The 23398-nt window shown below is 33.5% G+C and overlaps 1 protein-coding gene and 1 non-coding gene across 3 annotated transcripts; both read left to right on the forward strand.

Annotated features, from left to right (window-relative positions):
• Positions 1 to 2451: 2451 nt before the first annotated feature.
• On the forward strand, positions 2452 to 23054 carry LOC123010478 (inactive dipeptidyl peptidase 10). Of its 2 annotated transcripts, none has more exons than XM_044407391.1 (14): positions 2452 to 2521; positions 2729 to 2857; positions 11124 to 11337; positions 14830 to 14924; positions 14979 to 15106; positions 15548 to 15759; positions 15806 to 16076; positions 16423 to 16546; positions 17327 to 17556; positions 18167 to 18715; positions 18772 to 18987; positions 19606 to 19763; positions 21495 to 21706; positions 21757 to 23054. In XM_044407391.1, exons 2-14 carry the CDS (start codon positions 2828 to 2830, stop codon positions 21892 to 21894), a joined length of 2577 nt encoding a protein of 858 aa, XP_044263326.1. In that variant the 5' UTR covers positions 2452 to 2521; positions 2729 to 2827; the 3' UTR covers positions 21895 to 23054. The 2 variants fall into 2 exon arrangements, with proteins under 2 accessions (XP_044263326.1, XP_044263327.1); XM_044407392.1 differs by having other exon boundaries at positions 11127 to 11337.
• On the forward strand, positions 8197 to 8268 carry Trnah-gug. Its single transcript has one exon. It is a non-coding gene; the product is annotated as a tRNA-His (tRNA).
• Positions 23055 to 23398: the final 344 nt, after the last annotated feature.

Raw genomic sequence — 23398 nt, forward strand, 5'->3', positions numbered from 1 at the left:
TTTCATGCTTCCATCAATGTCATCTCGAGATAGTTTAACTGTTTAATTAAAGCATCTCGACGTGACAGCTCACGTAATTTATCAACTGAAAAAATTTCTCTAATGATAAGGGTGCGAATAGGAATAGGGGCTGAAGTGCAGATTATGACATGACATTAAAACGTGCGATGTAACAAACATTAAACCTGATAAGAATTAGTGGGAAGGGGATTCATTTCGGGGGTGGATTTCGCACTGATAATAATCATTAAAAGTGACGTCTCAACAACATGAGAAAAATCACAAGCATCTTGTAACTGGCACTTCTGAAAGTTTATGTAAATTAATTACTGAAGTGATCCACTTCCTTATTGCATTACTCGGGGCTTTTGGCTTTGATAGTCTGGAATTAATAAGTTAAATTTGAGGACATTACATTAATGGCGGAACATTTTGCTCCATTACATACGAAACAAAATGACAAATTTAAGTTTTAATAACATTTTTTTTTCAGCTTGTTTACAATTGTTGAACTGTTTTCTATTTCTGTCTTATGATTGGTTTTGCGATAATTGAATTAATATTGTGGACTGGGTAATTTTCTACTACAAAAAACAGAATATGTCCAGTATTATACCAGGTGAATAAAAAGTATGGAACCAAACGTTTTTTGCTTAAACTATTTATTTTTTGAAAAAACTAATTGATGAGTCATAAAGTACTATAAAAATGTGATGATTTAAGAAGAATAAAATTTTTCGAAATTTCCTTTTGTTTTTGAGTTCTACAAAAAAAAAAAAATTAAATGGCAACCCACTATAAAATCATTTTTCTCATGAAAGCTATACTCTAAGGATTACAACTATCTGCTTTATATTTAATTTTTTCAAAAAAAAAATTCACATAAATTGCAATTTTGACAAAAAAAATCGCATAACTCAAAAACAAAACAAAATTTTGTTCAGAAAATACGATCACATTTTTTATATTACTTTAATTTATATTAATTATTATTTTCTGTGGGCAAATGATTAAAAATAAAACTGCTTGGTTCCATACTTTATATTCACCCTGTATTTAATTCAATTCATTAGACTCATTTCAAATTCTAATCCATTCATTTGTGGGTTGTAGATCCCCAAATGGGGGTGTTTTCCAATATACAAGTGTCCGGAATGTCGAGCACCTCCGTGATACTGTATCATCGGGCGGTGCCCTAGACAACAAGAAAAATATTTAAAAAAATCTATCTATAAAAATTTCGAAGTTATAAGAGTTTAAATTTTGCACTTTGACTCTATTTTATTTCTGCTGGAAAAATAATTTTTCAAGTTGTTTTGCTACAGGCTATTAGAAAATGAAACAATGAAGCTATATTCTAAATTGTAACTCTTTTTAAAGTTATTTGTGGCTTTTATTGGAAATTTTTTTGTACCTGTACTAAATAATTATAAAAAAACATATACAAGATCATGAGTATCATAAAATAGACATAAAAAAATGTCAAATGTCAAAAAATAAATGTCAAAATTTCTTGACAGATAGAATTTTATAAACATTTCTTAGTGCTCTGGGAGACTATCCAATTACTCCCTTCCAAGGAGGTGCGCGACTTTCCGGACATTCTGCATCTCTGTGAATGTAATGATGTTGAAATAAATTAGATTTTGCATATTATCTTGTTTGAATATTATGTAGGATGTTATAAAAATATGAAATATGGGTTGAAAACTGGTAATGATTCAAGAGAGGAAGAAAAAAAAAAGGATAATCCAGGAGTTGCGAGAAAGTTTTCAACATATAACTAATGGTAGTTATAGCAATGATGGCATTGCTTTGTTCCCTTTTTCTGACCTTATCTAACAGACAAATTTAAAGCACCCACACTGCCTTCAAAGCACAAAGATTTCAAATTAAATTTAACAATAAGTATATGAGGGTCCATCATGTTAAAGCCAAAGACACTATACGTATACCTACCTTTTCAAATTAGTAATTACGTGATTTTCACAACACAAAGAGGAAAATATATCATTATCCGCACCATAACCCCCTTAATAATGTGGCGTAATTTAGTAAATTTGTACACACGAAAGTCTTTATTTTTCAATTTAAAGGTAGTTTTGAAGCTTTACTAAGCAGCCAATTACAAAAAAATATTAACGTGTTTTAAACACGCACTATAATTTACAACCGTGTCTTAAATTAGAAAGTGCTTTTGAAACAAAAACGAAACTATAGAGGCAAAAATTGACGGAATTAGAAGACAGCAAAAGTTAGCAAACGCGTCGCTGAAATTTGACTTCAGCTCATTAAAATAATTAAGGCTGGCCCAGTTTCGCACCACAAAGAGTGTATTCATGATGCTTTCTTTCCTCCACGTCCAGGTTTATTAAACATGTGAAAGAAATGAAATAATAAACAATGCGGAAATGCGCACGCGCTTGTCTTACCCGGGCTCCATCCAGTTCTGGAAGCGTCGTTGATAAAGAAAGACGCGTCGCGACGCCTTCCTCAAAACTCCACTTCAGTGTGACCGAAGGTAAGTTGCACCATTCCAGAAAAAGTCTTTTGAAACTATAAAATTTTAAGAAAACAAAAAAGACTTTTTTACTAAACAAAAATAAGGGAAACTTGTAATGGATCAAAAGTGGAAAATACCGTCGGAAAATTTTTCCAGACATTTTTACTTGTTGCCTAAAAGATCCCATTTATTTTTTCTCGAGGTAAAACGAAAATTTGTTTTCAGAAGCGCGCCCAATGAGCCCCAACTCGGCGGTGAAGACGTCGACTTGCTCCTGAGTTATGTCACTAGTGTAGTAGTGCTCCTCGGGGGTGTGCACAAGACATGGCAGATCACGGTGACTTCGACGACGAGGTAAGTGCAACATCCATCGATCGCAAAAGTGTCAACCTTTGTTATGGTGATGGGAAATGCCAATGGGGTTTTTACCAACTTGGTTTTATTCACCTACTTTTCAACCCAATCGATAGCTTGCGGGTTGGCGCGGTGCGGAACGACCAACGTCGCTAAATGGACCCACGAATTATACCAAATTATAACTCGGATTAATCGGGGAAAGAAAGCGAAAGTGGAAATGATACGAGAAATAACACCTGTTTTCAGATTTTGGAGGATTAGCGATCATTTATTATATTATTGGCGGTGAAAGAATAAAAGGTCGGTCGAAACGACTATTGTTCATTTTATTTGTTTTTTGAGTTGAGGACGATAAAAATTTGAAACTTGAAACTCGTATTTTTATTCACAAACATATTTTGGCTAATTTAAACGCAAAGAACCATAAAATTGTACTAAGCTAACATCCACACATTAAATTTTTAAATACAGGGTGTTTCACGTAATTTTACGTGGCCTGCGCCTGTAAGATGCAATCAATAATACATATTCCGATACGAACTCGATTACAAATTTTGAAAAATTGGATAATCTTCTCTAGTTTGTTCACCCTTTAAAAAATTACAACGTTTTTAGTTAGTTAGTGATTAAGATAGATAAACTACAATCATATTCATGCCGTCTCTTGATAGAACAAATGATAATTAATTGTTTCTGAAAAACTGCAGTTTATGACTATTAATGAAACAGAGATTAGTTTGACAAGTACTATCATGGGTTTCCAAAAATTAAATAATTAAATTTGTATTTTTTGTATCCAGTGTTCTGTGACTTTTGTATATTTGGGTGCGTACATTAGGCGCAAGCCTCGTAAAGTTATGTGAAACACCCTGTATCTGTTTTAAGTATCTACCTACTTCTACAAACTTTTTAAGCAGACAAATTCGAATAAAACTCACGATACTCACAAACGTATCGATTTCGAGTAAAAAACTGTTAACTTAAATACATTTTTAAGACTTAATCAATGTAGTCATTTAAAAAAATACTAATTTCAAGATAAAGATATTTTTATTCTATGAAAACATTAAAATGACGTTGAATACAATATTAATATTTAAAAACAGTTCAACAAAACTGCAGTCTTTTTTTTTTTTAAGAAGAATAAGTTTCAAGTTCCACTAAGCAACTAATTAAGTACCCTTACGGAATTTAAGATAACTGCATCTTCTTGTAAATCAGTGTGTTGATATTTTATTTTCAAATTGATAAATTAGTCTAAAATAGGAAAAAAAATTAACACTGAAAAAATTATGCATAGTCAAAAGAAAAATATTTTAATTTTTGTGTCATATAAAATATTTGACCAATACTGCCGGAATATTAAACAACAAAATGTCAAAAAAGTAGAATAAAAAAATATAAGGCGTAATATATCATTTCTTAATAATGTAAAATTTTTCTAGTAGGTAATCACATTTTAGTTAAAACAATATTTTTAAATAATACTACAGCTGACGATATACGCATATTTATTATTTAGATATTTATTATATTGTTATAATACAAGTAGTTAACAATATTGAGCATGTAGAATTTTATTATTAAAATTTTACATTTTCCTCAAAATCTTTTCATTTGTAGTTTCATTTGTGATATATAAAATCCTAGCATAGCGACTTGTTTATGTTGGTGGCAAATAAGTCTGGCAGCCATAATTTTGTTGTTTCAACGTTAAAAATATCTACACATCTATAGAAAGAAGAAACTAAGAATTGCGACATTTTTAAGAAATTGAGAATACAAAAATCGTAGATTATTAGTCCTCTGTCTCTTACATTCGTCACTGACTTAAATCATGTTCTTCTACATATGTTATGCGAAATCGTATAAAGCGCTACTTTTTAGGAAAGCACACTTTATTAGCGTAAACTTTTTCAAAAAAAAAACAAAATCCGTTCAGATGATGAATGGCGTAATTTAATATCGGCTCATGTCCTCAAATATCCGGGTACGGATGTCAACGCTGCTGACCTGCAATCCTAGCAGTAAATGGTATATTTTACGGCGGCTACCATCTGCTGAAAACATAAAAGGCTGGAAAGCGGTTTCTCTGAGAGTAAAATGTGTTTCATTCCCAATGTTTTCGTCGAATTTCCCAACTATATTCCAAAGGTTAATATTCAGCTCGTGCGTGTGTTGTAATTTCAGTCAATTTCCACTAAGACAACAACATCGCTAATTATAGGTTTGACAGGCTTTCAGTAAAAATATTTGTTGTTATTACTTATCTGTTGGATATTTATTCAGGAAACTAACACTTAAAAGAAATTTTAGCTTAGCACCTCTCAAGCAAATGAAAAAGAAATTGAAAAAGATCAAATCAAGCCGAAATCTCTCGTGAGTCGGCACCTCGAAAGTACTGATATTAATTAATCTTTTTAAATCTAATATAAACATTTGAGTTATTTTGGCGTGTTTATGAGCTTAGCTGAAATTAAGCTACATAATGGAAATTTGGTATGCTATTAAAAAATAACTGCATCTGATGCTTTGCAGGATTTACGAGTAGATCCATATTTTTTCAGAATTTTGAAAGCAATCATTTATTAGACATTAGAAAATTTAAAAAAACAACTGCTTGTAATAATTCTAACATTTAATTAGAGAAGCTACTAAAATGTATTTGAAATCATTTAAAATATTCATTCTCTAAATGCCTCTCTGCATCTTAAAAATTATCTATTTTAACGTACTAAATAATACAAAATTAAATGTTGTTACTGTACTTTTACAAATTTCAGTAAGCCCACTTAAAAGAAGGATGAAAAACTTAGTTTTTAGTTAAGATATTCCGTTCAGCTTTGATATTTCCAAAGAACAAAGCTTTTGAATTCTGAATGACGACATATTTCTCAAGAACCTCCTCACATCTTGATTAAGGCCGTGCCTGAATTAACTTTATCTCCTATCAAAAATAAACTGTGCAGAAGCCTCCGTTAGCCACCGTATCGCTTTTATATATCTCTATGAAGTACTCCCAAAGCTCGTCCACCAATTGATTGTAAATCGTTTAAGAGAACTTCCGATTTTATCGGTCAACTGTTGCCATTCCCTGTGCAAATCTTTCAGGCCAATGACATTTTTCCAGATTTAACTTATACCTATCAACAATCCAATATTTCTCCTTAATGTTTGTCGACCTTTTCAACAAGCAAATAAATCAAGCAGTGCGCTTAAAGCTCCATGTAACCCGATCGCGTGTCTTGACACTGACAAAGCTCTCGACCGCTTTCACAATATACAAAATCAACGTTTAAGCTGGTTATCTTTTCGTGACGAAACCGTGAGATAACAGACGTGTTGCTCGTTCTTTTTGGGATAACTGCTGAAAAAGCTTGAGAAGCTCATTTGCATGAAAAAGTCGGCATTCGGCCAGAGCAGGTCTCAATGTGATACTTACAGTAGAAACAGTGAAAGGACGGTTGCTTTTTGGAATTTATTCTGACTCTTAAATTGAACCTTTGAAAGAAATAAAACACCAAATCATGAAAAAATATCAACCATCAAATGTTAAAACACAGGCAGGAATATTGCGAGCTTTTAACAGACGGTTCATGTTTCCAGGAAGCCAAACTAAACAAAAGCAAGAATTTGCAGTCACAACACGCCAAAGGTCTTTTTTATTCTAAGCTAATAAATCAAAGCGGTGACATGTAAACAAAAATGAATTCACAACTTTTGGTGTAATTATTACGAAAACTTTAAAGGGGAATTTAGCGTTCCCACCTCGGGGTAAAATAAGCACAAGTAAAACTTTAAGCTATTACTAAACATTTGTAGCTGAAGAGAAAGTAAAACAATAAAAGTTGCAAGAGATTTTCTTCCTCGCTTCCAACTTTTAGATATGTCCATTAGCATCTTTATATGTTTTTTTATACCAAGTTTTACATAATTTGTCTATTTGTTTGACGCAAGAGTTCTAAAACGCATTAAAATGAAAAAGCCCGAGTTGAATATCAATCTTTCTCCAATTTGAACAACACTCTGAAGTCGGCTGGAATATTATTAGCACAATATCTGCTCGTAGTAATAAAGGGGGTGACGCATTTGCTAAAAGAATTGATTTAATTTAAAACGTCTGGGGCTGGTTTGTGCACTAACGCGATTGCTCATGCTCAAGTTGCGCTAATTTAAGTGTCAAAGGCTGGATTAAGACGTTACATTAAAGCAGCATCTTCCAAAACTAATTTATTCCCTTTTAAATAATCTTTCTTTATATTTATGAAGATTATTAGAATTTGAATTAGAAAAATGTACATCAAATAGGAGGAAATGTTAGAGCAACTAACCGATTATCAGTGTTTTATTTTTAAATGAACGTGAGTTGACTGAATATTGATTACTTGCCACTACGAACACAATGGTTCTATTCAAACAGAAATGCAAAATAATTAAAAATAGGAACAGAATACAAGATTTCCATCTACATTCTCTTTGTTAAATGAAATTTTAGGAGGACTACACTAACATATTTTGACATTTACGATGAAACGAGAAAATTTTATTTTAAATTGCAGCAACAAAGAGGACATCAAGTCTGCAACAAGAAGTTTGACGTAGCGATAAAATTTTATTTTCTTTCTCAAACGGATACCAAGCGATAAGGTGACTTACTATCTTCATTGTAGAAAAGATTTTTCTTTATTTTGTCTTTCAAGAAGCATTGACTTCTCTTGAAATAAAATTTATGAAGATTTTCTATTGTTCTGCAAAATTGGAGAAATTATGTCGTCATCCAATTTGTCAACTTGTGTAGTGCTGAACCAATTTGCATATATGCAATTTTCAACTGAAGAGAATTAATAATCAAGGAAATTTATGACTGTGCATAAACACGCTTAGACTTATTTGCGTACTCATAAAATACCCTTATACACTAAAATTTATTAATAAATTATTAACAGTCACATACATGATTTGTTCTTATGAAACTTCTCTTTAATATTATGAATTGTTTATTTTCAATACATTTAAAAAACTAAACGAGAGACTTTGTTGAAGAGAATGAATAAGATTTAGAAATAATAATTAAACTACTACTATTTATTTAATTTTTTATGCAATTGGAGGTAACTTCAAATCACCCTAATATATAAATAGCTAAATATATAAACAGCTAGAAAAGCAGGTGAGTGGGTGGTTGAATGTGATTGTAAGTTTTGTTCCAATTGATTCCGAATCATTTTAGACATTAGTTACAACTTTTTGCTTCAATAACTTTTAAACTGGAGCAAGGAGAAAGCGTTTCACCTCGCTTAAGCCTTTCTAATTGACTTCTGCCAAGATCTGAGTTAGCCGTGATCGTCTAGTGGTTAGGACCCTACGTTGTGGCCGTAGTAACCCAGGTTCGAATCCTGGTCACGGCATAGAGATCTTCTTTTTGTTGAGTGAAAAATCTTCACAATTTATTAGAAAATCTGCGACAAATGGGTCAAGTTGGAATAAATGAAACTGATTAATGGGAGTCCAGTCCAAAGCGACATTTGACAAATTCTTGGCTAGATATCTGCTAATAAATTCTACGATGTTTCATTATTTTTTTACAAATATTTGCAGTGAATGGCGGAATAATGGGATTAAGCACGAAGCGAGCTTTTTATATTCGCTTGATAAAGACAGCTGTGTAAAATGCTGCGTTGTTTCAAAGACCTGAAAATAACACCCAGGCGTCAATCGAAACCCATAAAACAAACATTCCAATTGGGGAAGCCAACGACGAGTCAAAATCAATTTTCTCCGTGCGTGTGCGAAATTGTTGTTTGTTTTTAAAGAGGTTTCTGGAAGTGACGTTCGCTACTCACCTAATTAGGTTAAAATTCACGCCTGACAGTGACACGAGACTGATTAATGGCAAAGTTAATATTAGATGAGTCAGTATCGATTCTTTCGTTTTTTGATGAAAAAAAATACGTCAAAGATGAACATTTCGCCCGGAGTTGAGTAATGCGAGATGGATGAAAGAAAGGTAGCCTCTCTGAAGTATTCATGAAAATGTGTAGTTTTTCATCTGAAATTATTCTCAAATTCTCTTTTATCTGACGTCTAACAATAGATGTCTCAAGATGACTGAATGAAACAAAACCTTTTTTTATATTAAAAAAAAAGGGCGACAAAAAAATCACCACTCCAAGAAACCTAATTTATGCCGACTCTCAACAATAAATAATAATTGCTACAAATATTTCACAAGAAGTGTTGAGAATTCAAGTCAAGTTTAGTTATCTGCGAGTTTCCAACTTCCTTTTCCGCCTCCTCTTTATAGCAAAGTTTCTTAGTTCGATGCTCGTTTCTGATAAAATATGTATCTGTGTGTTGCTGTTTCTCACATAAAAAGTGTGTCTGTGAGATAAAATTTTCCAAAAGAAAAATGAGTAGAAAAAACGAGGAAAATACACTAAATGTAATTAAAGCGAAACGATTGGAATTCTTGTCGACACCGCAGCTTTCATGTTGGAAAAGCAGCAACAAAGCTCACGATGTCGTGGCAAGTAATTACTATTCCACTGAAAATGGTAATTATGGGAGAAATTAATTAAGGTACTGGTGACCTTTCTGGTGTTAGTTTTATGGCTCTGGAATGAATACGATTTGTGAGGATTTGAAGAAAAATGTCATACAATATTACGGAAATGTAATATTAAAACGATGCAACTTTTACAACTAGCTTGTGACATTTAAAATAGGCAAACAACTGCTGCAATGTAATGTTATAAAACACTTGCCATTTTGTACTTATTCCGACTTTCACTATTTAAACAGCAAAAGTGAAATGAATTAAACTATTAAATTTTTATTCCTTTGTTTTGTTCATTTCTTCAACAAAAAAACTTAAAAATAAAACATAATTTATATAATCTTTTAAACAGCAATTTAACTATCGACATAGCAAAAAATTATTTTTTAACAGAACTCTAACAAGTCCTCACTTTAATATTTATTCATCATTGCGAAAAAATAAAACTGTTTCTACACCGTTATGTAGTTAGCACATTTAAAAACTTATAAGTAGGTATAGTTGCTTTTTTAAAGAGAACACCCTAAATTTTGTTCCTTATACACATTGGTAGAGCTTGTTCCAAATCTGGTGGCGAACAGACGTTGTCAAAAATGACTGAATATTAAAAAAAAATATTGTTTATTAAATAATATTTCAAAACCACTCTTATTCTTTAAAAAATTATAATAAGTAGATACTCATACATAAGATCAAGAATCATGAACAAATTATTAATTATTAAATCGTTAACGCCTGAAAAGAATTTTTTTAAATGATATTCCTAACAATCCTTGCCTTCAAATTACTAAAGCAAAAATCGCTTTCATGGCTGCTGTCGTCGGTTATAATAAATTTATTAACTATTACATCTAAATGATTTTTCCTACTTAAATATTGGTCTTTATTTGTGATCACCCGATTGCAAACTCTTTCAAAATGACAGCTACGAAAATTCTAGAGAAAAAAAACTACGCCCATGTATTTTTTTATCTTAACCAAGTGAGCGCATTCCAGGTGTTTTTTCTGTCACTGTCAGTTCGCCACCAGATATGAAATAAGTTCTAATAGTAATAATTAAAAAAAAATTCTTCAATAAATAAAAAAAAATTAGTAAGTACCACAATTTTGCCAACAAAGTTTTAGAAACATACCTACTTTAAAATTACTTACTAAGAGACTCACTTAAGGTTGTTTTATAGTGCATGGGTAGTTCAAAAAACAGAGTTTATTGAATACATATTTAAAAAAAAAATGATCTACGTATTATTAAAAAAACGTAAATGAGATCGATTTATCTATTTCCGATTCGCTTGAGCATTAAACCAAACTTGTAACACTGCAACGATCAATACAAACAAATGACTGCAGGCAATAGAACCGCTTTCACTAATTGATCTAAAGCAAAAACCCCTAGGCAATAAAAATAGAAAAGTAGAACTAGTAAATTGGTATGGTTTTTTTTGTAGGCGAAACCTTTACAGCGAACCAAATTAGCTGTAGAAAACTGCATGCTTTTTCATGAATATTTAAGTTTCATCCAACAGAAAAAAATTAAAGACTGCCTCTAAGAAAACAAATTGAATATAGCAAACCGTTTAGTCACTCTAGTCGTTAGGACCCTACGTTGTGGCCGGAGTAACCCAGATTTGGATCCTAGCCACGGCAAAACCAAATTATTTTTATTTTATTTTATAGTTCGGTATCTAGAGTATCTCCTTGTTTCAGGAGCTCGTGTCAAGCAACACGAACCAAAGGAATTGGCGCGGAATCCTCATAGCGCTCCTCGTCATCGTGGTAGTTCTGGCCTTGATTGTGACATCTGTAGTTCTCTTAACTCCCCCAGACGAAGGTCCCCGGATCAAAGGAGCCAGATTCAAGCTGCAGGACATCCTCAGCCACGACTTTCAGCCGTTGAGGTTTAACGGCACGTGGATTTCAGGTCAGTGGAGAAAGAAATCGATGGGTCACGAATGACGGAGGAGGTTTTCCTGCAAACGATATCAAACATGCATTATTTATGGCTGTGCTTCCGAAAGATATTCGAAAATAAATCGTCCGGGAGGTCGAGGCAGATTAAACCTGTGCGGGGGATTGAAGGACGCTGATTCGGGGGTGCAACAAGCGATACTGCAGATGGGTTTCCAATAATTTTACACAAGTTTTTACATAAAACAAACCCTTAATAAAAATACTACTCCTAAAACATTAATCATAATTCACTAGCACTAAACTTCGCATATTTTATTGGACACGTGTAAATTACGTGTTTTGAATATTTTAAAATGATCACATCTCAACGCAAATTTACGACTTGTGGGTGTAACAAGTCAGGAGTGTAACTCATATTTCAAATAATAAATTACTACATCTACCTATTTAGGTAGATGAAGGTACAAAATAATGTAAAATATATTATCTACAAAAGTATGTTATGAATTATGTAAATGTGTAATTATCTTGTTCAAATAAATATCCCCTAGTTTCAATCTTAAACACCCATGACATTGATTTTGTAAGCTCTCTAGAATGCCTTAAGTTCTGCCAACAAATTACATTCTAAACTTTCTAACATCCCCAAGTGGAATTATTGAATGTCGTAGTGACGCTTCCCATTTCCTAATTTCGCAACAAATCAATGTAGACACCTATTGTAAACGTGTTTCTGAAGATTTAAGTTTAAGTTGCTAAAGAATGGTACATTGTTTAATTTTAAAATTCAGGATTAAACATTGCCGCAAAATTTCACGTAGTTACAAAGCAATTGTGGGATTGTCGCTGCTTCCCAATTTTTTTTAACAGTTTTCATTTTACTGTTTCGTGTAACAAAGTTGGGGTAAAAAGAATATTTCAACTTTTGTTTGTTCGTACGAGTATGTAATAAGCTCTCTTTTTCTGAAAAATCAACAACTCCAGCGCCACTCTTGCACGATAGAGCAAATCCTTGGTCATTTATATACGGAGGCATAAAACACAATGACAAATAACTTCACTCTGCAGAATAATATATCTGGGCATTTTTCTTTTTAGGATATGTCATAAGTGTATATTTTATCTTTTGGCCTCTCTACGCTTTTTGATGAGACACGAAAATACACATTATCTTTTTTTTCATTGAATAAACACATGTTACTATTTAAAAATTACATTTTTTTTAACTTTCTTAAAACTTGCTATTTTACGGATTTATTTAAGTCCACAAAATGAGTTTGGACTCAATAATAAAACACCTAAAAAAGTTTTAGGTACAAGTACCTAAAATACAGTTTTTGTGGACGAAAAAAAAACGATGTTGTTACTATGGTAGCATGGCATAAAAGCTCACTATTTTCGAGAAATATTTGCTCTGATCACATTTATCATACATATGTATGATCAAATTTAAATGTGTTTTAGGAAGTTTTAACAAAAAAAAATTATGTTTGTAACTCGTACTTAAAAAGCTTTTTCGGACTCATCTCTATCCCAAAACAACAACAATTCGACCGCAAAAGCTACATTTTAGGTACTTGGAACAAAAATGACAAATTTCAATATTTACGGACTCTCTAGTCGTTTTTATGGTATTTCAATCGTCGTATTTTTCTTAATTTATTAATATCTGGAAATAAAAATTCGGTACCTACTTTATTGGAGTTTTATCTATTACCCTATATGTATTTATCTAGGTGTGTATTAAAAATAAAATATGTACATTTACATAAGTGGTTAATCAAATATACGAGAATTTTTAAAATTAAATTACATAGTTTCGTTATTAACTGTTTACACAAGATTTAATTAAAAGTCAAATAACTAAAATATTGATTCGTTTATCACTGCATTTTTGGGTACAATGAATTCAACAAATTTTATATTCATGATGTTTTGTGAGATTTCTGTGTATAATGGTTGATTTTATTGACTAAAAGGGTAACACACATTAAGCAATTTTATGTACAAATACAGGGTGATTCTTGGCCATGCAACCCAAAAGACAAATTTCATTTACATGATATACAAAGTCATCAGCAACATCAAATAGTCATAAAAAAGTCAAATCTCAAAAAGTAAATGGTAAAATTTTTTAACAATTAGAATTTTTGAAACATTTTTTTCCATGTTTCTGATACCTTATCTTACTTGGCATTTTTCTCTGGGGCGCGAGTTTTGAAACACCTGTACATAATCCTGTTAGAATGAAATTGCAACTGAGATTAAAGTAATTTCACAATTGAAACTTCCCGAGTTAAGCGAATTGGCTGAAATAATCTGAAAGCTTTAAAACTAGAGACTCTCTTCACCTCGAAAATGGTGACATTAATATCGTTAAGTCTAATACACATACAAGTCCTTTTGTTTCATTACATGATAAAAATGCGAAGTGGAGTAAAACTTAAACTAAATTGTGCAGCTTTTGAAATTTTTATTTTGTGTCGGAATAAGTTTGCTATGTGATTGTGTAAAATGACATGTAATTATCCAATTGGGGTGAAGCGTTGATGTAGCTAGACTTAATTTTTTTATTTGCTACAAAAAGAAAAAATACGAAAAGTTTTTCCGATAAAATACGACGTTAATATTTTTGTTGTTGACTTTTTTCAGTAATTGGAGTAAAATAAAAGATTAAAGAGATGTTCACACATGACTGGTCTGAAGTAAAAACATAAATTGGGTTTACCATATCCAAGTTAAATCCTCTTTCGTTTTAAAGCCATCAATTTATCTTCTCTCGCAAACTAATAATTTCATTAATGGCGAAAATTTATCTTCTGAAAGAATTTAAAATGATCTCTGAAAACATACTTTCCTATGCCACACGCGATCGATTCTACAATTAATATTTGATCTCCTCTTTTAATGGCTAATAATTTATTTCGTCGCCCTTTTACGTAATATTCGACTTTCGGTGCCCTTAGGCGCAATAAATTAAAGCTCTGTTGCTTTTAATAAATCGCAGTATGAAAATTCGTATGGAGATTTGGATTTTTCTCGTTTTCTCGAAAATTTCACGTTTATATTAATTTGTCGAGTGAGTTGATTCTGTTACGTTTCAATGGATACGTTCTGTTAGTATTGAATTACTACAATGCGTATTCGAAGAAGGAACGACGGGGAAGAAGGAAAATTGAATTTCTTGTAAAAATGGGATTTACTGTGCTCTTTCTGGAACGTATCGCCACGCAACCTTCCGATCAGTTATTTAAATAGAAAATTTTCAAATCACTTTTCAAGAAAAACATAAAAATTTATTAACAAAAGAATAATTCTCTACAAGACAAATCTTTAGCACAAAGGCCGCTTTATCGCTGCCTCTTGAGGGACAAATACTTCTCATCTGGGAAGGGTTAAACATAAATTATTTACGATGCGAAATCCCGCCGTCGTTTAAGCAATTACTTTTCGTTCTCCCTCCGGAAAATCTGTAGGTTTTTTTCAGCTGAAAATGTTTCAGGCGAAGAGTTAGTCTACAAGGACCAATGGGGAGGCATCAGCATCATGAAAGCGTCCAACCTGTCAGTTCGCACTTTGATGTCCAACCAAACTTTCGTAAGTATATATTTCTTACGCTAATCTAGTCGTTTTGTATTGCTTTTTTTACAGTTGCGGTTGAATCCAGCCAGATTCCAGCTCAGCGCGGACCAGAGATATCTGCTTTTGGCACAGAACGTGCAAAAGTTGTTCAGACACTCCTACTTGGCGCAGTATACAATCTACGACATTCAAACAGGGTAGGTATAGTTCACCCATTCAATTTAATTAGGTCACCGATTCTTGATAACGTTGTTCAAAATTCTCCGTGGGCACACAAAAGTAGAAATAACTTACAAAGCAAAATTTAAATTTACAAAATAAACGCAATTTAGTAGTAAACAAGTTTCAAGTTTTTTTCTATAAAAACTTGTTTAGTGAAATTTTTAAGTTACTAACTTAAATTTTCTTTTACTTTTTATCTCTTATAGCCCAAAAATATAAATATGTGCTCCTGTTTAATAGAATAACACAAATGACAAAATTATATTTATTTAGAAAAGTTATTGTTGACTAATTAGGTACTTGGCGAACCTTTCCGCCTATGTAAATTAAGTCTAAAGTGCCGGCTTCCGACTCAAAAGGTATCAGATAGGCGCTATCAGAAAGCATAATTTGCCTACCTATCCAATTATTTACAGTAACGATTTCCCTTTGCGTCCAATGCCGGAAACGGAAGAGCATCCCTACCTGCTCTTAGCCGAATGGGCGCCTCGAGGCCACGGCCTCATAATGGTGCAGGATTACGATATTTACTACAGGAAGAGTCCCACTTCGCACACTGGCTATAGAATAACCAACAGCGCGGTTCCGGGCGTGGTGAGTCATGGAGTTCCGGACTGGCTCTACGAAGGTAGATAAGCCATCTTAAGTTGCCGGAGTAACCCATCATTTTACAGAAGAGATCTTGGGTAGCAACAGCGCTTTATGGATGTCGAGTGACGGTCTTTTGTTAGTTTTCGCATCTTTCAACGACAGTTTGGTGGAAGAGTTGAGATTTCCATGGTATGGATCGGCAAATGAAGGCCGACTTTATCCTGATATCCGGTCGCTCCGGTATCCCAAACCTGGAACCAGAAATCCCAAGGTAACCCTGACCATAGCCGACTTAGCCGACACGTCGAATATCAAGATAAAAACCGTGATCCCACCAGTTGCACTGGCCAATGTGTAAGTCTAAGAAGACCTTATTGAATTTCAAGGGACTTTACTCTAATGGGTTTCGGGTTTAGAGAGGGAGGTTTGTTTGCGATCCAATTAATTATTTAATCAATATAAATAAATTAAAACTTCTCGGGAACTCTATCTATTATCTTCTCTTTAGGATATTCGCTTCGTCTCTTAGCACAGTAATTGCAAATTTTGTCTGGAGTAGATCGATCTAGAATACGACCCCTACTAAGCATTAATTTATTCCGCAGCAACAACAAATATTATAGTCTTTATCGCGGAAAGTCAGACATTTCATTTACGATTAGTTTAATGTTGTTCGCGCTGAAATTGTTTGAGGTTTCAGGGAATATTACTTCACTTCAGTTTCTTGGATCAGTTTGACGGAGATTTCTGTGGTTTGGTTAAACAGACCGCAGAACTTATCTTTGATCACAATATGCACCAGTCCTAAATGGGATTGCAGAGAGGTAAGCACTTTTGTAATTCATTTTTTCATAAAAAAGTGATGGAGATGGCTTTACGCTTTAGAATGAAATCTCCAAATTGATTTTTTATGTTTACTCCAGTTATCCCGATTTTATTATGCATAATAGACTTATAGGTAAATCATTTCGATATGATCCGAGAAGAATTATCAACAGTGATCCTCAATAATAAGAAATTTACGAGCCGTAAAACAGAAAGTTATGATATTTTTATGAAGTTGTTTTAGTATCAACCTCATAATAAGGTAAAAATAGTATGATAAGGTAGGGTAAATCTAAAACCAAATGAATCATTAAATGGAAATAAACTAAAGTTAGCATCTCGACATAATCTCTCTGACTCAAGTGGTGCTAAAATGTAAAAGTTTTTTTTCTTCCCTCTTTGGCCTCGAAGGAAGATAAAATGGTTCTTTTTTATTGTTGAACATGACAACAGGAGTTTTTAAAAATATCAGTGAAATACATTTTTAGGTGTGATTCAAAAAGTGCTCATCTCCAGAGTTGTTCATTAGCAAACTTTCTCGATAGCAAAACTCTCTCAAAGTTTGGTTTAAAAACCTCAGTTTTTCGTAATCAATAACCTCCTCAAACAAGAAACAAGTTCGTCATAAACCCAAACTTTTCCGGATGAAAGGGCAAGCAATTAAATAAAGACTCAGCAAAACTTGAGCGGCACATTACCAACTTTTGAACATGAAATTCAGCAGTTCTTCCAAACATAAATTTCCGCCTAGCCGTTATTTATCAATATTTCCTCCCCAGACCCAAAGAATCACCAGCGACGGTCACGGTTGGGTGGACATGGGTGACAGCCCGGTCTTTGGCACAGACAGCAGCAATTACATCACAGTGGCACCCGTCAGGGACGGCCCCGCCGGTTATTTCCGTCACGCCGTCTCCGTCAATATCCCAAAGAGGCGAATTATTCCTCTCACACATGGGAAGTACGAGGTGACACGTATTCTTACTTGGGACCATTCGAACGACGTCATGTAAGTCGGAATTTGACATTTTGGAGTATAGGGAGCACGTGGCTTGAATTTTCTGATTTGAAAAACTGGAAGACGGCGTGTAATTTAATGTGCTGTTTGTATGCAAAGACATAGACGAAGCCAAAGCTCGGTTTTGGACAAAAAGTGGCTTAGAAATTTATTTATTTTCGCTGCAGTTGTGAGATATGATCCAAGATTTAGAGCCCCAACTTCCGCTCTGTGCATACAGCTAGAGCTAGTTTTCAGAGAATGGATTATGACATATATTTTTGCGTACATGCAGTTTTAGTTTTTTATTAGTTTTTAACTAACGTTTTATTTGAGTTATATGTTAATTATTTTTTTTAATTACATTGATTGTGGCAATTAGACAAGCAGAATATTAGACGGAACAAGTAAATTTTAACACTTTGCGATTGTTCTATTACACAAAAACGAAGAGAAAGCACTCTTTTTATTAATATTTTGTGCGATTACTTAGATAAATTTAATTCACCCTTATGTTGACCTAAAAACTGAACACGGCTACGTGCATGAAACATTTATACACTCCGAAACTCAACAAGTCCGCCTCCGCTCGATTTATAATACATTTTCTTCTTTCAAACAGCTACTTCTTGGGGATACCCGAAAATAAACCAGGCCAACAACACCTCTACCGAGTAACTTCAGTCCCGCCAAGAACCGGAGCGACCCTGCCTCCTCCGGTGTGTCTCACTTGCGTCCCAGAGCCTGCCCCTACTACTCCTCCTTATTTCTTCATGGACGAAGACATATACCTTCTGAAAAGCAAATACTGGGATGAAGATGAAGATAGTACGGTTATCACAACACCTGCGCCAAAGAGGCGCAAAAAGAAACAAAAAGTAACACCAACTGAACCTTCATGCCTCTATCACAATGCTATATTTAGCCCTAATTCGAAATACTACGTCTTAGAGTGCCTTGGTCCGGCGATTCCTTACAGTGTTTTGTACAAAACGGCGATGCCCAAGCCGAAACTCATAGTCAATCTACAGAATAATACCAAGTTGAGGGAGATGGTAGCCAAGATGGCTATGCCACAAATAAAGACATTTCCGGTCCAGATTTCCGGGGGGTATCAAGCGCATGTAAGACTCCACTTACCGCCCGGTTTGAGAGAAGATGAGATTACCAGGTAACTAGATATTTGTGTCAGGTCTAAAAAAGTGCTGATGTTGGTTATTTCCTGAGGTATCCCCTGGTGGTTCAGGTGTATGGGGGCCCTGGGAGTCAGCTGGTAACAGAAAGGTGGCGGGTAGATTGGAACACGTATCTGACAGGAAATAAGGATTTTATTATTGCGCAAATAGACGGGCGAGGATCTGGAGGTCAAGGCCACCAACTTCTGCATAAAGTTTATTACAAATTGGGGTCGGTCGAAGTGGCTGATCAGCTAGAAGTTACAGAGTAAGTTCGATTCAGCTCGATAATGCATAAATTTAGGGAATGGACGAAGTCGACTCGATTGTTCTAAATTGCAGAATTGGGTTAGTCAAGCCGTAATTTATACGAATGATAGGATATTTCGTGAAATTTCATATTTTTGTTACACGATAATTCATATAAAAATATTTGCTAAACCCAAACAAACAATTTTTTTGTTCAAAAATATCCTTTCAAACAATGAAAATTTAGGGCGGATAAATTCTTGCATCGTAAATTTTACTTATATGAATTATTCGAATGTTGGCATCTGCCCAAATGCTCTCTTTTATTTATCTTATCAATCCCCGATCATAGACTCCATTGGCTTTCCTTGTGTACATGGCATCAACATAGCAAACCATAGGATAACGTTTCTGGTAAATGGGGCAAAAAGCCGCAGTTTAATTCCGACCTATCCCAGTAATTTTGCTCTGAACCGAGACATCACTACGTTTCTGGATCCCCTTATCCACTCTTTTTTACGAGGATAATGTTCGTTAAGCACATCGCTGCCGTACAAGACAAAACAAGTAGATTAAACTTGAAGAAGCCGATAAAACCTTGCTTAATTTACCTTGAAGAAAAAAAATTCTATTTCAGATACTTGCGAGATACACTCCACTTCATCGATAAACGGAGGGTGGCCGTTTGGGGATGGAGTTATGGTGGGTTCGTCGCCGCATTAGCGCTGGCAAGTCCCAAAAGTGTTTTTCGATGTGCCATCGCTGTGGCACCGGTTACCAATTGGAAGCTTTACGGTAAGGCTTTTAATGGCTTCTTATATGGTTCATATTTCAAATAAGTTAAAACCTGAAAAAATATTTTGATATCTTGATTTACCTACTTTGATTTATACAAAATTTTCACTGAGTAGAAATACTCGTAGAAGCATGTTACCAATATTTTTCTTATATTTAATAAAGTATGAAACTAAGTCGAAATCAGTTATGAAAAAAATATAGTTACATGTATTTAGTTAAACTCAACACCGGCTTTAGTCAGATGTTAAAACTATGAAACAAGTTTGGCGCCACTCCTTGTCATTCAGATTGTTTGTTTTCTTTCTATATTAAGTTAGCAAAGCTTAAAATTTTCATGTATGTACTCGTAGTCTCTACGTTTCTTCGATATTTATTAAGCTACTATTCAACTATTCAGTACCTTTAAATCAGAATTCCTGGTTTGATGACATTTTTTCTTATGCAATCTTTAGGATTTACAACGGCATTGTACTACGAATCAGCTTCACATTATGTGCTCGTTGAATAATATAATATTTTTCAATCAAATAATTGTCTCCAATACTCTACGTGCAATAGGTAATTACTTTTGTTGTTATAACTATAGTAGCAAAATTTAAGATTAATAGTAGATTATGTTATTAGGAGTAAAAGTGATTGTTTATGTGGCGAAGCTGAACGTTCATTTTGCCGAACGGAGTGAGGCAAATGGATTCAGCTGAGCCACATAAACTCACTTTTACTCCAAATAACATATACTATTTTATCTGCAAACGATTCAGATGGAACGAAAAGAGCAACACACCAATAATCAAGTAAATCACCTCAATAATCAGGACGCTTTGCAATAAAATCATAACAAACGTCACGCGTCAATTTCGGAATTTGTGTTGAGATTTCGAAAGTGTTGATTGATTTAACTGGTGAATAACTGGTGTAGTTTATAGTGCAAAATGTCGAATGCTGATAATCTACCTTGTACCTCTCCAGAAAATGCTGAAAAAGCGAAAGGGACAAGAAAGAAACAACAGTGGTAAATGTCAAAGTAAGTGTCAAGTAAAAGTGAAAACGCCTAGGCGTAAAAACAGTGTTTTTACTCCATGTCTGAAAAGTAAAACTTTTACCTGTGTCATTTAGTCATAAAAGTGGTCACTTTTGTGACGTTTGCAGATAAAAGATAATTTACTTATAATATTTATTTTGACAAACTGTAATAGTTTAAACTTTACACAATCAAATCAAATGAAAGACTTGAGTTTTGCCTTTCAAAGTCCAGTCGTACGACCTTGATCAAAAAATATGAGTATAAAATTAAATTAAATATTAAAATAAAGCTAAAGCACTACAAACATATTTTTGTTTTTCTTTTTGTCAAAGAAAATACATTTTAGACTGGTTTATTTTCGCTTTTTTTTCTGTTTCTAGACATCTTTACAACATAGAAAAATAATAGTCATTATTTATATTACCAGTTATTATCACAACTGATCAAATTTGGATTATTAAAAAATAATAACAAGTACATTAACTATTCAGTTTCAGAGAGAGAAAGAAAAAAGATATAAAGTTAAATTTACTTTTTATTCAACTATCAACGCTGACAGTTGACGTCCTTTCCAACCCGACCGGAATAAAAATATCGTCCATTATCCTTAGATATGTTTTATTTGTTTTGTTATAGCCGTTTCCCTTTGCGATGCGTGAATTTCCTTTCGTTTCACTCTTTTTTTTTGTTTCAAACGGTTTCAGACTCCGCCTATACGGAACGTTACATGGGCCTCCCTAACGTGACGGACAACTACAAAGGATACGACGAAGCTGACGTTAGCAAAAAAGCGCATCTTCTCAAGGATAAAATGTTTTATCTGGTACACGGTTCAGCCGACGACAATGTCCACCTTCAACAATCTATGGCTTTGGTGAAATCCCTCTCAGAGGCAGGCACGCTTTTCCGGCAGCAGGTATGGTAAAAATTATCAATGTTCAAACAAGTTTGATTTTCTAATTATAGATTTATCCTGATGAGAGCCACGGTCTAGGCGGAGTAAAGAAACATCTATACAAGAGCATGGGCCAATTTTTCGACGATTGCTTCCAAAAACAAGTTCCTCCAGAATTCAAAGCGGGATTAAGGAATGATATCGAGTAGTACACTTTTAACGATTTCCTCAACTAAGTGATGCCAAACTGAGGATGTCCCTATCGCTTTATATGCAACATCCATTTTCTTTCTGACAGGATGTTAGTGATGAAAGTGCCAAATTTTGATGTTCTTGATGTTAGTAGACTTGCAATTGCAATAAGAGTGGAACTCAGGAAACCAGAAGGAACGCCCTTAAACCCCAGAAAAACGGAACAATGAGGGACTCCTTGCGTTGTTCTGCGTAGCTACAATCAGTATTATTTGGCGAAGAACATGACATATCTCAAGTCAACTCGTCTTCAAGGTTCCACGTCCCCTGCATTTTAATAAATATAGTCAATGATAAATTTGTGAATAGTAGATTTTAAAATGACCAAATCCTAGATAGATAACCTCCAATAATCATTCAAGTTTTCATGATATTTTAGCTGTTAAGGATAGTGTTCAGAGGGTCTATTTCGAGCCATAAGCCTTAAATCTGACCTTCTTGTCATTTTCATTTCCGTTCTTTTATCATTTTGTAAAAAAGATAAGTCAATTTTTAATGATGGCGTACTCAATTCTGAACACTGGTGACTTTTATCATGTACTCATCTTGTAAATATTTGATTCGTAGGTAGTTGTACAGTAATGGGTCCAATAACTGTTCTATTTTTCCAAAAGTGCACGGTGTGACTTATGCACGATCTAGCAATAACCATTTCGCTCTAATAACTTTTGAACAATCTGCTAATCAAAATAGACCACTGTACATAATAGCTTGACCCAAACAATCTGATAGTCTAAGTAGGTACTAAAATAGTGAGATTAATAGGTTTCAGTTTGTAGAAAATTTGTTATTGTACAGCAAGGAAAACTTTACCATTGTTGCCAACTTTGAAAGCTCAAAAAATGTGAGACGCTGTTCAATATTGTTTGTATATAAAAAGACAAGTTTTTAAATGAGTTCTTTAAAAAGCGATTGTTTTATTGTTAACACGCCTTAATTTCGTCGACCATGTGATACCTCCTATCATCCGTTTTGAGGAAATTTATTGTAAATATCTTAAAAACGTTCTTGCATCTCTCATTCAATGGTTGTTCACACAATAGTATACTTAATTAAAATAGATTATTGACTATTTACTAGATTATTATACTAAAAATTATGAAACAAATAAAGAGAATTTCAAACTAATGTGTTTTTTATCTACTACAATACCACTACCTATACACATAATAAACTAATCTACTGATGACTAAATTGCTTCTAACAAGTTCAGTTCTTGGTATATAACAAAAACTTTATAAAAAATTACGTAAAAAATTATTCTAGATCACGAGATTCTAATATAGGTATTTTTGCCATTAAAAATGAATCACAATCTGAAATATTCACAATTGGTCAACAACTAAAGAATATAAATAAGAACACAATTTCTAGACAACATACAACACAAAAATGTTGCTCAACAATTTCTATATCAATATTTTAGTAAAATTTATTATTAACAACTATCTTGAAAATGGT

Source organism: Tribolium madens, unplaced genomic scaffold, assembly GCF_015345945.1.
Source record: "Tribolium madens isolate multiple individuals breed KSU strain unplaced genomic scaffold, Tmad_KSU_1.1 Scaffold_91;HRSCAF=231;Tcas5.2_LG7, whole genome shotgun sequence".
In the NCBI taxonomy this organism is placed as follows: domain Eukaryota; kingdom Metazoa; phylum Arthropoda; class Insecta; order Coleoptera; family Tenebrionidae; genus Tribolium; species Tribolium madens.